At 37.8% G+C, this 11,237-nt stretch overlaps 2 protein-coding genes across 3 annotated transcripts; one reads left to right on the top strand and one right to left on the bottom strand.

Moving 5' to 3' along the window:
• Positions 1 to 489: 489 nt before the first annotated feature.
• Positions 490 to 4,412, top strand: LOC106883680 (zinc finger protein 239). 2 transcript variants are annotated; one of them, XM_014934782.2, is made up of 3 exons: positions 490 to 642; positions 987 to 1,100; positions 2,083 to 4,412. In XM_014934782.2, the coding sequence occupies exon 3, from the start codon at positions 2,507 to 2,509 to the stop codon at positions 3,410 to 3,412; it is 906 nt and encodes a 301-aa protein (XP_014790268.1). In that variant the 5' UTR covers positions 490 to 642; positions 987 to 1,100; positions 2,083 to 2,506; the 3' UTR covers positions 3,413 to 4,412. The 2 variants fall into 2 exon arrangements, with proteins under 2 accessions (XP_014790268.1, XP_014790266.1); XM_014934780.2 differs by lacking the exon at positions 987 to 1,100.
• A 670-nt stretch (positions 4,413 to 5,082) lies between these two features.
• Positions 5,083 to 9,014, bottom strand: LOC106883676 (zinc finger protein 239). The gene is made up of 2 exons (XM_014934777.1): positions 8,000 to 9,014; positions 5,083 to 5,147 (listed from the first exon to the last, which is right to left on the bottom strand). The coding sequence occupies exons 1-2, from the start codon at positions 9,012 to 9,014 to the stop codon at positions 5,083 to 5,085; spliced, it is 1,080 nt and encodes a 359-aa protein (XP_014790263.1).
• Between the last annotated feature and the right edge of the window lie 2,223 nt (positions 9,015 to 11,237).

Here is an 11,237-nt window from a genome sequence, read left to right as displayed (position 1 = left end):
GACTTCGGGAAGTTCATATCCGAGTTTTTCCCTCATAACTGCATGTGTGTATATATGTATCTATCTCTATATATACTTAGAGACAGTAATAACGACGGAAGGGTTAAAAGCGTAAAAATAATTGAAAATAAAATGAAACGAAATTGAAACCCAAACATTAAAAACTTGAAAGTGAGTAGAAATAAACACTACGCTAAAGGTATCTGTAGAAAGTTGAATGTAATTTCGGATCACAAATTACTTTATAATCGTAATGTATGCCGCTTGAAAGGTATTTATATAAAATTGCATTGAAGAAAACCCATTTTCCTAAAAAGTTATGGGAGTAAAACTCATCTTGTGAATTTTCGGAGGTCCTCGTTTTGCGCGCATTTTTTTTTCATATTCATTTCCTACACATTGTTTTTTACACCTGTTGCACTATTTTTTTCTGATTTTCGTTACTAAAAACGTCCGTGATCTTTACTATAATCATTAGTTCCATTTTAATTGACGTCGCTTTAGGTAACGATTACCTTACAGCATTCTCTAGTGATAGGAGGTGAGTTCCACGATTGCCGCCCTCGTTCAGCACTTGTTTGTTTACATTAATTGGTAATTAACGATTGTCTTGGCCCGAAGAAGATAGAAATCCTGTGAGAGGTAGTTAAACATTTCTACTGTCTGAATATACTCGATTTCTCATCGCCCATACCCCAGTATAAATTCGTAAATCACTTCCTAAATTAGACTTTCATTTTGTGGCATCATTGTTTGTGTGTCTGATATATTTTAACAAGTTTCCCCATTTCTGTACATCTTTCATTATTCATGACATCGTAACGAAGTTATTTGATAAGTAATTATTCTGAAATGATGGTCACTGTTGAAACGCAATAAAATATAATGGAATAGTCACAGTTGAAATGTTTTAAAAGAATGATTGGTTTGTCACAGCAAGAATACTTCACAAAATCACTGGGATGATCATAATTCTTTTAATACAGAATGGATGGTCAGGACAGGAACGCTTAAAGACTGGATGATCGTAGTTGGAACACTTTTGTTAAAACTTCCTATAGACATATTTAGAAAAATTTGAAAAGTTGGTGCATTTTCAGGTAAATATTTCGTAAAAGGACCCGTTCGCGGGTTTTCGTTTTCTTCTCCAGGTTATTTCGCATGTTTTCGACGAATTTCACTTTTTCCCCATCTTTGTTTTCACAGCGAAATATTGGCGGGTCCGTTATCGTAAATAGCTGTTACGTGGTAGCAGTGCGTGTTAGAAATAGCAGCTAAATCTTGTCTTTTTTTACGCGTGAAAGCACGCGAAATAACCTGGAAAAGAAAAAAAAAACGTGAGGTCCCCACCATCCCTCCCCCTTTTTTTTCCTGAAAAAAAGTGGTTTGTGGCGGGTTTAGAGATAAGATACGTTGAACTCACACGAAATTACCTGTGGAAAAAAATTATTTCACACCGACATTTGAACGGGTCCTTTACGAAATATTTACGTATCCACACATGTACAGTGAATCGACAATTATTTTCTATTCCAGACAAACTGGGGATGCTACCATTTTCAGCACCAGTAATATGCCTTATTTAACCAGGTCTGCGTCTTTGTTTCTCATCCTTCCTCCCGCTATCATTATACGCTGGAAGAAATAGCTTTGATCACCTCTGTCTCTCATTCTTCTCCGTCACAGATGGATGTAGTTATTCACTGTCACACTTGTTGGTAAATTAAATTTTCAAAAAGCCATTTGAGATACTTAGAATAGACGAGTCATTGACACTGCAGATTTTGTTGTTGTTAGTGTCTCATCTTATCAAAGCGACACACACCAGTGACATGGCATCAAAATATTATTTTGAGCTTTTAAAAATTATTTCCACAAAACTGTTACTTTTGTATTTAATGAATATTTCTGTATTATGATTAAAATCACTTGATATAGTTTTAAACAGTGTAAATCCAGGCAAAGTATTTGATTTGAATTTCATAAAGTTTGATTTTTCAACTTTCAGTACTTGTGCTTAAATATCTTCTCTCCAATAATTTTCCTGTTAACTCTTCATTGTCTCTTATGTCTTTATTTCAGGTTATCCGATGACAGTTAAACATATTTCACCTCAAATTTTGAAGACCAGCAATTACTCCATCAGCCAATGTCAGCCTGATTCTACAAGTTTTGATTAATTGGATATCAGATATTTTCCTGAAATTGAAGTTCTTTCAGAAGTGTTTATGGAAAAATTTTGTGTAAAAGTTAAACTGGTACGGATTTAAATATTTAGACATAACCTTGCTAATTGGAGTGAGTTTATTTACCACTAGTTAATTATAAGATTTTATTCTAATAAATTTTCTTGAAAGCATTTCTGATCATCTTGAACATAAACAGACTCTGTTAAAGTCCACCATACAGGGATAATATAATCTTGGAAATATTTCTGTTATATATTACAAAAACTACAGAAAGACGTTAAAAGAAATTTTATATTTTAGGGAAAAAAGAGAAAATTATGGTTTTTAATAAATCACAGACTAAAATTGTTGATTCGTCTGGTCAGACACTAGAAAACCCAAAAGAGAAATCACACACTTGTGATATATGTGGAAAGATATTCTCATCATTAAATAATTTAATTGAACATAAATTAATTCATTCAGTATCGAAGCCGTATCACTGTGAAATTTGTGGTAAATCATTCACTAAAAGCAGTTTCTTATCTCAGCATGAGCGTATTCATACAGGAGAAAAACCGTTCCACTGTGATATTTGTGGTAAAACATTTTCTCAGAGTGGTCATTTGTCTTCCCACAAACGTGTTCACACAGGAGAGAAACCGTATCATTGTGATGTCTGTGGCAAAACATTCTCCCACAGTTGTAGTTTGTCCAACCATAAAGGTATCCACACAGGAAAGAAAGCATACAAGTGTGACATCTGTGCAGAAACATTCTCTTGCAGTGGCAATTTGTCTTCTCACAAACGTATCCACACAGGAGAGAAACCATTCCAATGTGATGTCTGTGGCAAAACGTTCTCTCAAAAGGGTAATTTATCTGACCACAAATATGTTCACACAGGAGAGAAACCCCACGTCTGTGTTACTTGTGGCAAAACATTCTCTCAAAGCAGTAGTTTGTCTTCTCACAAACGTATTCACACAGGAGAGAAACCTTACCATTGTGATATTTGTGGTAGAACATTCTCTCACATGAGTGGTTTGTCTTACCACAAACGCATCCACACTGGAGAGAAACCATATCATTGTGATATTTGTGGTAAAATATTCTCTCAAAGTGGTAGTCTGTCTTCTCACAAACGTATCCACACTGGAGAGAAACCATACCATTGCGATATTTGTGGTAGAACATTCTCTCTCAGTGGTAGTTTGTCTTCCCATAAACGAATCCACACATAAGAGAAACCATATCAATGTGAAAAGTTTTCTGGAAGTTTTGGTTTGTCTCAACATGAACATGTCCACACAGGAGATAAACCATACCATTGTGATATTTGTGGTAGTTTATCTTACCACAAACGTATCCATATAGGAAAGCTCTAAAGATGGAACAAACTCAAGCCTATGTGACGCTTGATGTATTGAGAATTTGCCCTTTTGGGATATGGTCCAGTATGAAATGCTTCAGATGTTGTCGTAGTATCTCATGTCCAATGTCTGTATCTTCCTTTGAATCTTGGCTGTGAGAATCCATGTTACACATGTATACAAGATGATGGAAAGTGCTAGTGCATGCAAGAATCTGATGTTGTTCATAGTGACATTCTTACCTCTCCATATTGGTTGGAGTTTGGTTAATTCAGGCATTGTCTGTGAGGTTCCTGCAAGGATTTCAGGCCTTGATCCATTACCTTTAATAACTGACCTCAAGTTTTTGCTGTGCTGCACTATCTCTAGTTTCTGTCCTTGTACAGAGATGTCTGTTGAGATGGTGCCATTAGCATTTATTATTATTTTTTTTCCCATTGATTTCCATCCCAAACTTGATGGAAGCTTTATCAAACTAATCCAATCGATTCTTCTCATTTGGCCAGCCTATCAATGTCGTCAGCAAATCTCAAATTTGTGTTATTCCTCCTTCTGATGCTAATTGTGAGCACCTGGTTGTGAAAGGCATCGTTCATGGTCTGCTCCAGGAATATGTTGGGGTAAAGGAAGCAGCCCTGGTGAACTCCTACAACAGAATGGCATCACTCTTCAAATTGTATGAGGACTGCAATGGTTGTCGTCACATAAATTTTGTTAAATAGTATGAATTAGCTTCTGCTCCATGTTGAATTTTTTCATTGTGGCTCTTGGAATACACTATCAAACATCTTAAAGACTATGAAAACATGGTCAACAGTTTTATAAGTAGAACATGAAACCAAATCTTGTACATAAATTATATAATTTACAGATAAAATGCTCTTCAGTCTTTTTTATCAACTATTTAATTTGAATCTATATAATTGATGTTATTTCATACTAAATAAGGCAGCACACTGGGCGAAATGCTTGGCAGTATTTCGTCTGTCTTTACATTCGGAGTTCAAATCCTGCCTGGTTGACTTTGCCTTTCATCCTTTTAGGGTTGATAAATTAAGTACCAGCTGCATGCTGGGGTCGATCTAATTGACTAGCCCCCCCCCCAAAAAAAAATTTCGGGCTTTGTACCTTTAGTAGAAAGGATTATTTGATATCAAATATCAGAGATTATTGTGCAGAGAATGAGAGGTGAACACTTGATTAACTTTGTATATTAAATGATAATGATGGTGGTTTATCTGGTAAACATGTGATGTAGCCAGTTTATGGATGGCAGACAAGTGAGACACACTCACAGTAAAATATATTTCCCAGTCACTGATCAGAATGGGATTCCCGTTGTGTAAAAAGCTCCATATGTGATCCATTATGACTTCGAACAAGCAACTCAAAACTGCACAAGTTGTGAGTACTGCATTCTTTATGGAATTAAATAACTAAGTTGTTGTAATTCTTGTCGACTGTTGGTAATACATGAAAAGCAATTTCTTAAACCCCAGGCATTGCTAGCCTGGGGTTAAACAATAACAACACAGCATGTATTATGCCATATAGTCAAAAGAACCAAAAAGATTGTCAAAGAATTTCCTTGCTAAATTGACATTTGCTAGTTAGAATATTTGACATTTTTAATATTTATAAACCTGTATTTTGGAACAGTATCTCTCACACATCATTATGTTTATATAAAATGACGCGGGAGGAATTTCATAGCACCGTGATTAGCTTCACACAATATACGCAGCAATCTATGAAAACTCATTCTTCCAGTATTATGTGGTATATAAGTTTACAGTGAATATTAAAGATGGTTTATAGAAAATGAACCAAGGAACTTTGTTAACCTCTCGAAGACAAAGCTTTCTTATGCTGCAATGTTGAAGAAAATAAAGCTAGTAAAATACAGAAACAATGTTTGAATTTCAATAGACGATTCTATAAATACTATTAACTGTTTCATCTGTAATGAGGAAAGTTTGGAAGAACTGTATCAACAATAACACATCTCCAACATTTATATACTTACTGTAGCCAAGCTTCACCTATTTCCAAGCAAAACTGATATTTACCTCAAGACCAGACATGTTTTTATGGAAGTCTGGTTATGTATGATATCACTTGTATGGCAGTGAGGCTTGTTTAGAACTATCAGGTGAGTCAAGACAAGGGGACATGCTCACACTGAAACTATATATATATATATATATATATATATATATATGATTGGCTTCTTCTGGTTTCTGTCTACCAGATCTACTCCCAAGGCTTTGAAGCTATATGTGGTTAAAAAGTCCACTTTGCAACCATGTGGTTTCAGGTTCAATCCCAAACTGAAGCACTGTGGGTGTGTTCTACTACAACCCTGGTTTGATCGATGCCATGTGACTTAATTTGGTAAATGGAAACTGCGAGGAAGCCTGTCAAATATACGTCTTTGTACACCTCCCACACACAACGAAGTGGTGTTGGGTTTGTTTTGTTTGTTCCTTAACTTAACAGCTTGTCAAGAAGAAACTAATAGAATAATTACCAGACTTGAAAAATAAGTACAAAGATTGATTTGTTCGACTAAGCCCTACTAGGAGATGCTCCAGCACGGCCTCAGTCAGAAGACTGCAACAAGTAAACGAGTCGTCTTTTTCAGTCAGTATTAGCATCTTCGTTCTTTCAAACACTGACTTTAAATGTTTGAAAATTTTCTTGTACACATTCCAGGCCTCAACAGACCACTCAAACTTTTTCTGGCATAAAATAAACCAATTTATCACAGATTGTAACAACAACAAAGAGTGATGAATCGGTTAAGGAATACCTCAAACCAGTGATGCTTTTGTGAGACATTAGCTTTTAACTCAGAGTTTATAGCTCAATTCCTTTACAACTCAAAGCTGCTGGCAAAAGAATGCAACTTCGTTAGTATCAATGGAATTGTGTAGACAAATTTGATAACAGATGCTTTTATTTCTGAAAAAAAATGTCGCTGGTATAGAACTCAGATGACAAAAATAAAATGTTAAATATGGAAACAGTATTGGACTTGAGCTCTACAGAATGCTGGCATTTAAATCAGGATATCTTCATGAAATATTACTGCTGTTATAAAAGAAAACATTGAACAGAAAACTATTTCAGCAGCTGCTACTCAAATATGTCATTTTTGTGAGAGTATCGACATAATTTCAGAAAATGTCCAGCCAGAAATGTCTTATCACAAAGTATGAGTAAATGTCACATCACGAGTGTAGATCATTGTTCTCAGGTGTGCAAACCATGGCACTTGAATGTGGGTCATTTTCTACAAACTTTACATCTAGAAGTTTTTACCCGTGTTTGCCAGTTATGATTAACGAGATTGCGTTCGCATAAGAAACTTTAACATCAAATAAAAGTTGATTGATCTGTCTTGAGGGTGTATTTGTGGTTCACAAAACTAGATCAGAGAATGAATTTTTTAACGAAATGAGACGATTCGGTGCAGGTGTTTGAACGTTGGTAATTTGGCACAGCTGACTGGACATTGGACTTGTTTGGGGGGAGACTTTTTGGCACTGGAGGCAAACAGAGAGAGAGAGAAATAAAGATGTATTAAATGACCCCCAAATGCTACAACCACGTCTCCTGTTCACATACAAAAAAAAAACAAATAACAAAACAAGACACGCATAAACAGAGGCTGGGTTGTAGCAATCAGTATAATTCGATACATCATGGACAAATCTCTGATTTGTTCTGTGCCAAAATTTTAATCCAGTCAGTTCTATTTTGTCGAAGGTGTAGAAAAATCCATTGTGAGAAATTCTTTTCTTTTGTCACGTTGCGTCAAAAGTCCCCATGGAGACAAAGTGAAGCAGAAAAAAAAGCTAAATGAAATTTAGTAGTCGAATAGTTTAGCAGTTGTGTCGACAAATTAGTTGTTAACTAGAATAAGAAACAAAAATGTCTGATGACAAATCAGCGCCGTCAGAACGTCTCCATATTGATTTTAAAACAAGATTCCACAATGGCAAGTTTTACCTCAATAAGTGGATTACGATTGAAATACAAGCGTAGATACATAGATCACATCGACATAGCTTTTTGTTCAGTGTTTATCCATCTGTCCTTTTACAAATAAAGATTTCTCAAATATTTTAGCGGAAGAGTTTCCCTGAAATGGAATCGTTTCCAATGTATTTCTCTCGTTTGTACTTGTTGCTAAATTGCAAGTTTAGACTTGCAATAAGATTTCTCATTTGCTTCGTAGTTAGATGGCTTCCCCACCTCCTGTGTGCATTTCACGCCTTTTTAAGAGACTATTATTAATGATTAAATTATTTCCAACATATTCAACAGTTTTTCTTCAGTGTGCTTTATTTTTGTGAACAACAAGACGAGAATTCTTATCGAACCCTTTTCCACATATTTCACAGCGAAACGGTTTTTCTCCAGTGTGTATTCTTATGTGATTTTTTAAGTTACTGTTAGATCTAAAAATCCTTTCACATATTTCACAACGATACCGTATTCCTTCTCCATGTAGTATTCTTTTGTGAGCTTCAAGATGATAATTACTACCAAATGATTCTCCACACATTCCACATTGATGTGATTTTTCTCTGGTGTGTATTTTTTTGTGTATTGTTAAATTACCGTTTGTGATAAAACGTTTCCCACATATTTCACAATGGTAAGGTCTTTCTCCGGTGTGACTACGTACATGGAGAATAAGAGCCGTATTATTATAGAAAGACTGTCCACATACTTCACACTGGCATGATTTCTCTCCAGTGTGTGTCCTTTTGTGCGTTGTTAAAATATAATTAGTGATAAAATATTTTCCGCATATTTCACAGTGGTAAGGTTTTTCACCAGTGTGACGACGAACGTGGATAACAAGGCCCCAATTATCACCAAAAGTTTTCCCACACATTTCACAACGAAACGGTTTCTCCCCAGTATGTATTCGTTTGTGAGCTGTAAGGCCTTTATCAAAGGCGAATGATTGTCCACATATTTCACAATGATAAGGTTTTTCTCCAGTGTGTACTCTTTTATGAACTTCAAGATGAGAAACATTCACGAAAGATTTCTCACAGATTTCACAACGAAACAGCTTTTCTCCGGTGTGTATTCTTTTGTGTTTCGTTAAATTACTTTTGTAGGCAAAATATTTCCCACACACTTCACAAGGGAACTGTTTGTCTCCGGTGTGGATTAGTTTATGGATCGTTAAACTACTCTTAAATGCATAATGTTTCCCACAGATTCCACAGTGAAAAGGTTTTTTCCTGTCGTGTATTTCTTTGTGCGCGAAGACTTCACGCTCTGAACCGAATGTCTTCCTACAAATCTCACAGCAATATTCAGAGACATTCCCGTGTAACGATGCCTCGTTAGTAAACGTTTCTCTCTGCAAAGGTTTCTCATCTCTCTGTGTCCTTGGATTCGTAAAAGTCGTTGTTTTAAAATTGTCCGAGGTATTAACCTCCTCCATATCAATTCTATTATAGTTCAGCTTCTTGTCTTGGATACCATGGTGCCGTGTTTACATGATTTAATGACAACACGGTTTAATTAATTTGGTCGGATTGTTTATAAACATCCAAGAGAAGCGGTGTCGTTCATAATTTTACGCTCCCTGAATAACACCGGTGATACACGTTAAAGGTCCCTAATATAATTTAATACTTTTAGAAACACTTTCCTCCAAGTGTTGCTAAACCAATTTAAAATAAGATACATCCAATGAAATAACTAGTAACTAATTCCTCCTCAAATTACATTATGAAAGACACACTTGTTGATATTGTACTCGATGTATTTAGATAAACGAGTTGTTCTATTACTTTGTCCAGGGTAAATAGTAACGAGAAGCGTGGATAATGCAATCAATGTTGCAGGCAGGAGAGAGAGGTCTTGAGATGCAGTAATGAAATGTTGGTATTAAATGTATTCAAGACTCTACACGATTTTACTCCATATTGTGTTATTAAAAGTGATTTAGATGGGAAAATGCAAAAGACTGTTAATTGCAAACCTCTCTCTCTCTCTCTCTCTCTCTCACTCTGTCTGCCTTCTGCCAGACGCGCATAGTCTCCAACGCAGTCGTAGCGTTCTTTCACTTGTCCTCCTCTCACCCAATACACTCCCAATCCCTTTCGCTCTGTCTCTCTGTTTCTATGTACGTACGTATGTATGTGTGTGTGTGTATGTATGTATGTATGCAGATGTGTCTGTGTGTGTGTGCCTACGTAATGTATGTCTGTCTGCGTGCCTTTGTCTATGTATGTATGTATGTAGACACACATACACATTTCTCAACACGGTCTTTAAAGACATTAAGCTACTACTTTTGAAGCTAGCTATCCGGTCGGCGAGACACTAAAAGAATACGAAGCGGTTACGGGAGCGAAAATTAACCCGGAAAAGCCAGTGAGCTTGCGGCTCGGCACCTGGAGAAGCAAGCCCATAACGTCCAACAGCGTCACCATCGTGGCACACTGGACCGACGGACCGGTTAAATTGCTCGGAGTCTGGTTCGGACCAGACCTCCAAATGGGGAAGAACTGGGATGAAATAACGAGTAGGGTGGCCACTCGCGCCTAGCAATGGGCCGAGAGGAAGCTATCCCTAAAACGTCGGGCGGAGGTGGCGAACGCGTACATCACATCTGTTATCTATTACCGTCTGACCGTCGTGCCTTGTCCCGACCCTTCCATCACAAAACTGGAGCGCATACTCTTCCACTTTTTGTGGATGGGAAACTTTCCGATGGTTAGGCAATACATTTGCTGTCAACACCCGCTAAATGGAGGGCTGGACATGCCGTGGTTGATGATGCGCAGATATGCGCTGACACTGCGACATCTCCAGCGCTTCGTAGGCGACGATGAACAGGTGTGGTCGCAGTTTATGAAACGCGCTTTCCCGCAACTCGTCTCTTCAGCCGAACTGCAGTCCTGGATCAAACAGAGACCGAGGCTAGGCGAATGTCGCTTTGCCGTCCGGGACCAAACTTATGCAACTTCAATTCTATAGAGGATTAGTGGAGGGGAGGTGCGACGACGTCATTGAGGAGACTCTGGGCGTCGACGAGAAATACCTGACCCGCCTCTTCAGGACCACTTTCGGGCCGGGACCTATGGACAATCACCAGAGATCCCTGGCCTGGCAAGTGCAGTCGAGAAGCATTGCCCGTTCGAGATAAGCTCTACAGGCACGGTTCGAAACACACCGGACCGACTTGTCCGAGATGCAGTCAGAGCGACGAAACCGTTCTACACGCACTCGTGCAATGTCCAAACATTTCAGACCTGTGGGCTTATGTCGAATGGCTGTCGTCACGTGTGGGACGGATTCAGTTGTAGGCCGAATCTATCGTGAATATTGCCCCGCAACCTTCCTTTAACCGGGAAGGCAATGCAGTTTTCATAGTACTGGTGGCTACGGTGAAAGAATGTGTGTGGTAGACTAGTGCGAAAGGTTTAGAGACAAACACTTTCCTCTCTGGCCAACCGCTCATCAACTTTTTCAAGTACCTCTTGAAAAGGAAGGTGAGAATAGAGAGGGAAGCTTTGTCTCATGAAAATTTCAATAAAAGGTGGGTGAATGTAGCAAAGATGGCACGCGTGAAAGAGGAAACCACTTTGAGCATGATCCAAGAGAGAGAGAGAGAGAGAGAGAGAGAGAGAGAGAGAGAGAGAGAGAGAGAGAGAGA

The sequence above is a fragment of the Octopus bimaculoides genome, chromosome 10 (genome assembly GCF_001194135.2).
Source record: "Octopus bimaculoides isolate UCB-OBI-ISO-001 chromosome 10, ASM119413v2, whole genome shotgun sequence".
Classification (NCBI taxonomy): Eukaryota; Metazoa; Mollusca; class Cephalopoda; order Octopoda; family Octopodidae; genus Octopus; species Octopus bimaculoides.
Note: the sequence above shows the minus strand (reverse complement) of the source record. Positions and strands in the feature narration are given on the sequence as shown.

Excerpts from the sequence above, each read along its gene's own strand:
- LOC106883676 (XM_014934777.1), bottom strand. The coding sequence starts at position 9,014 with ATGGAGGAGGTTAATACCTCGGACAATTTTAAAACAACGACTTTTACG. Across the intron at positions 5,148-7,999 it reads AAGGATTTTTAGATCTAACA|CAAATGTCAATTTAGCAAGG; the intron begins GTAACTTAAAAA and ends TATTCTAACTAG.
- LOC106883680 (XM_014934780.2), top strand. The coding sequence starts at position 2,507 with ATGGTTTTTAATAAATCACAGACTAAAATTGTTGATTCGTCTGGTCAG.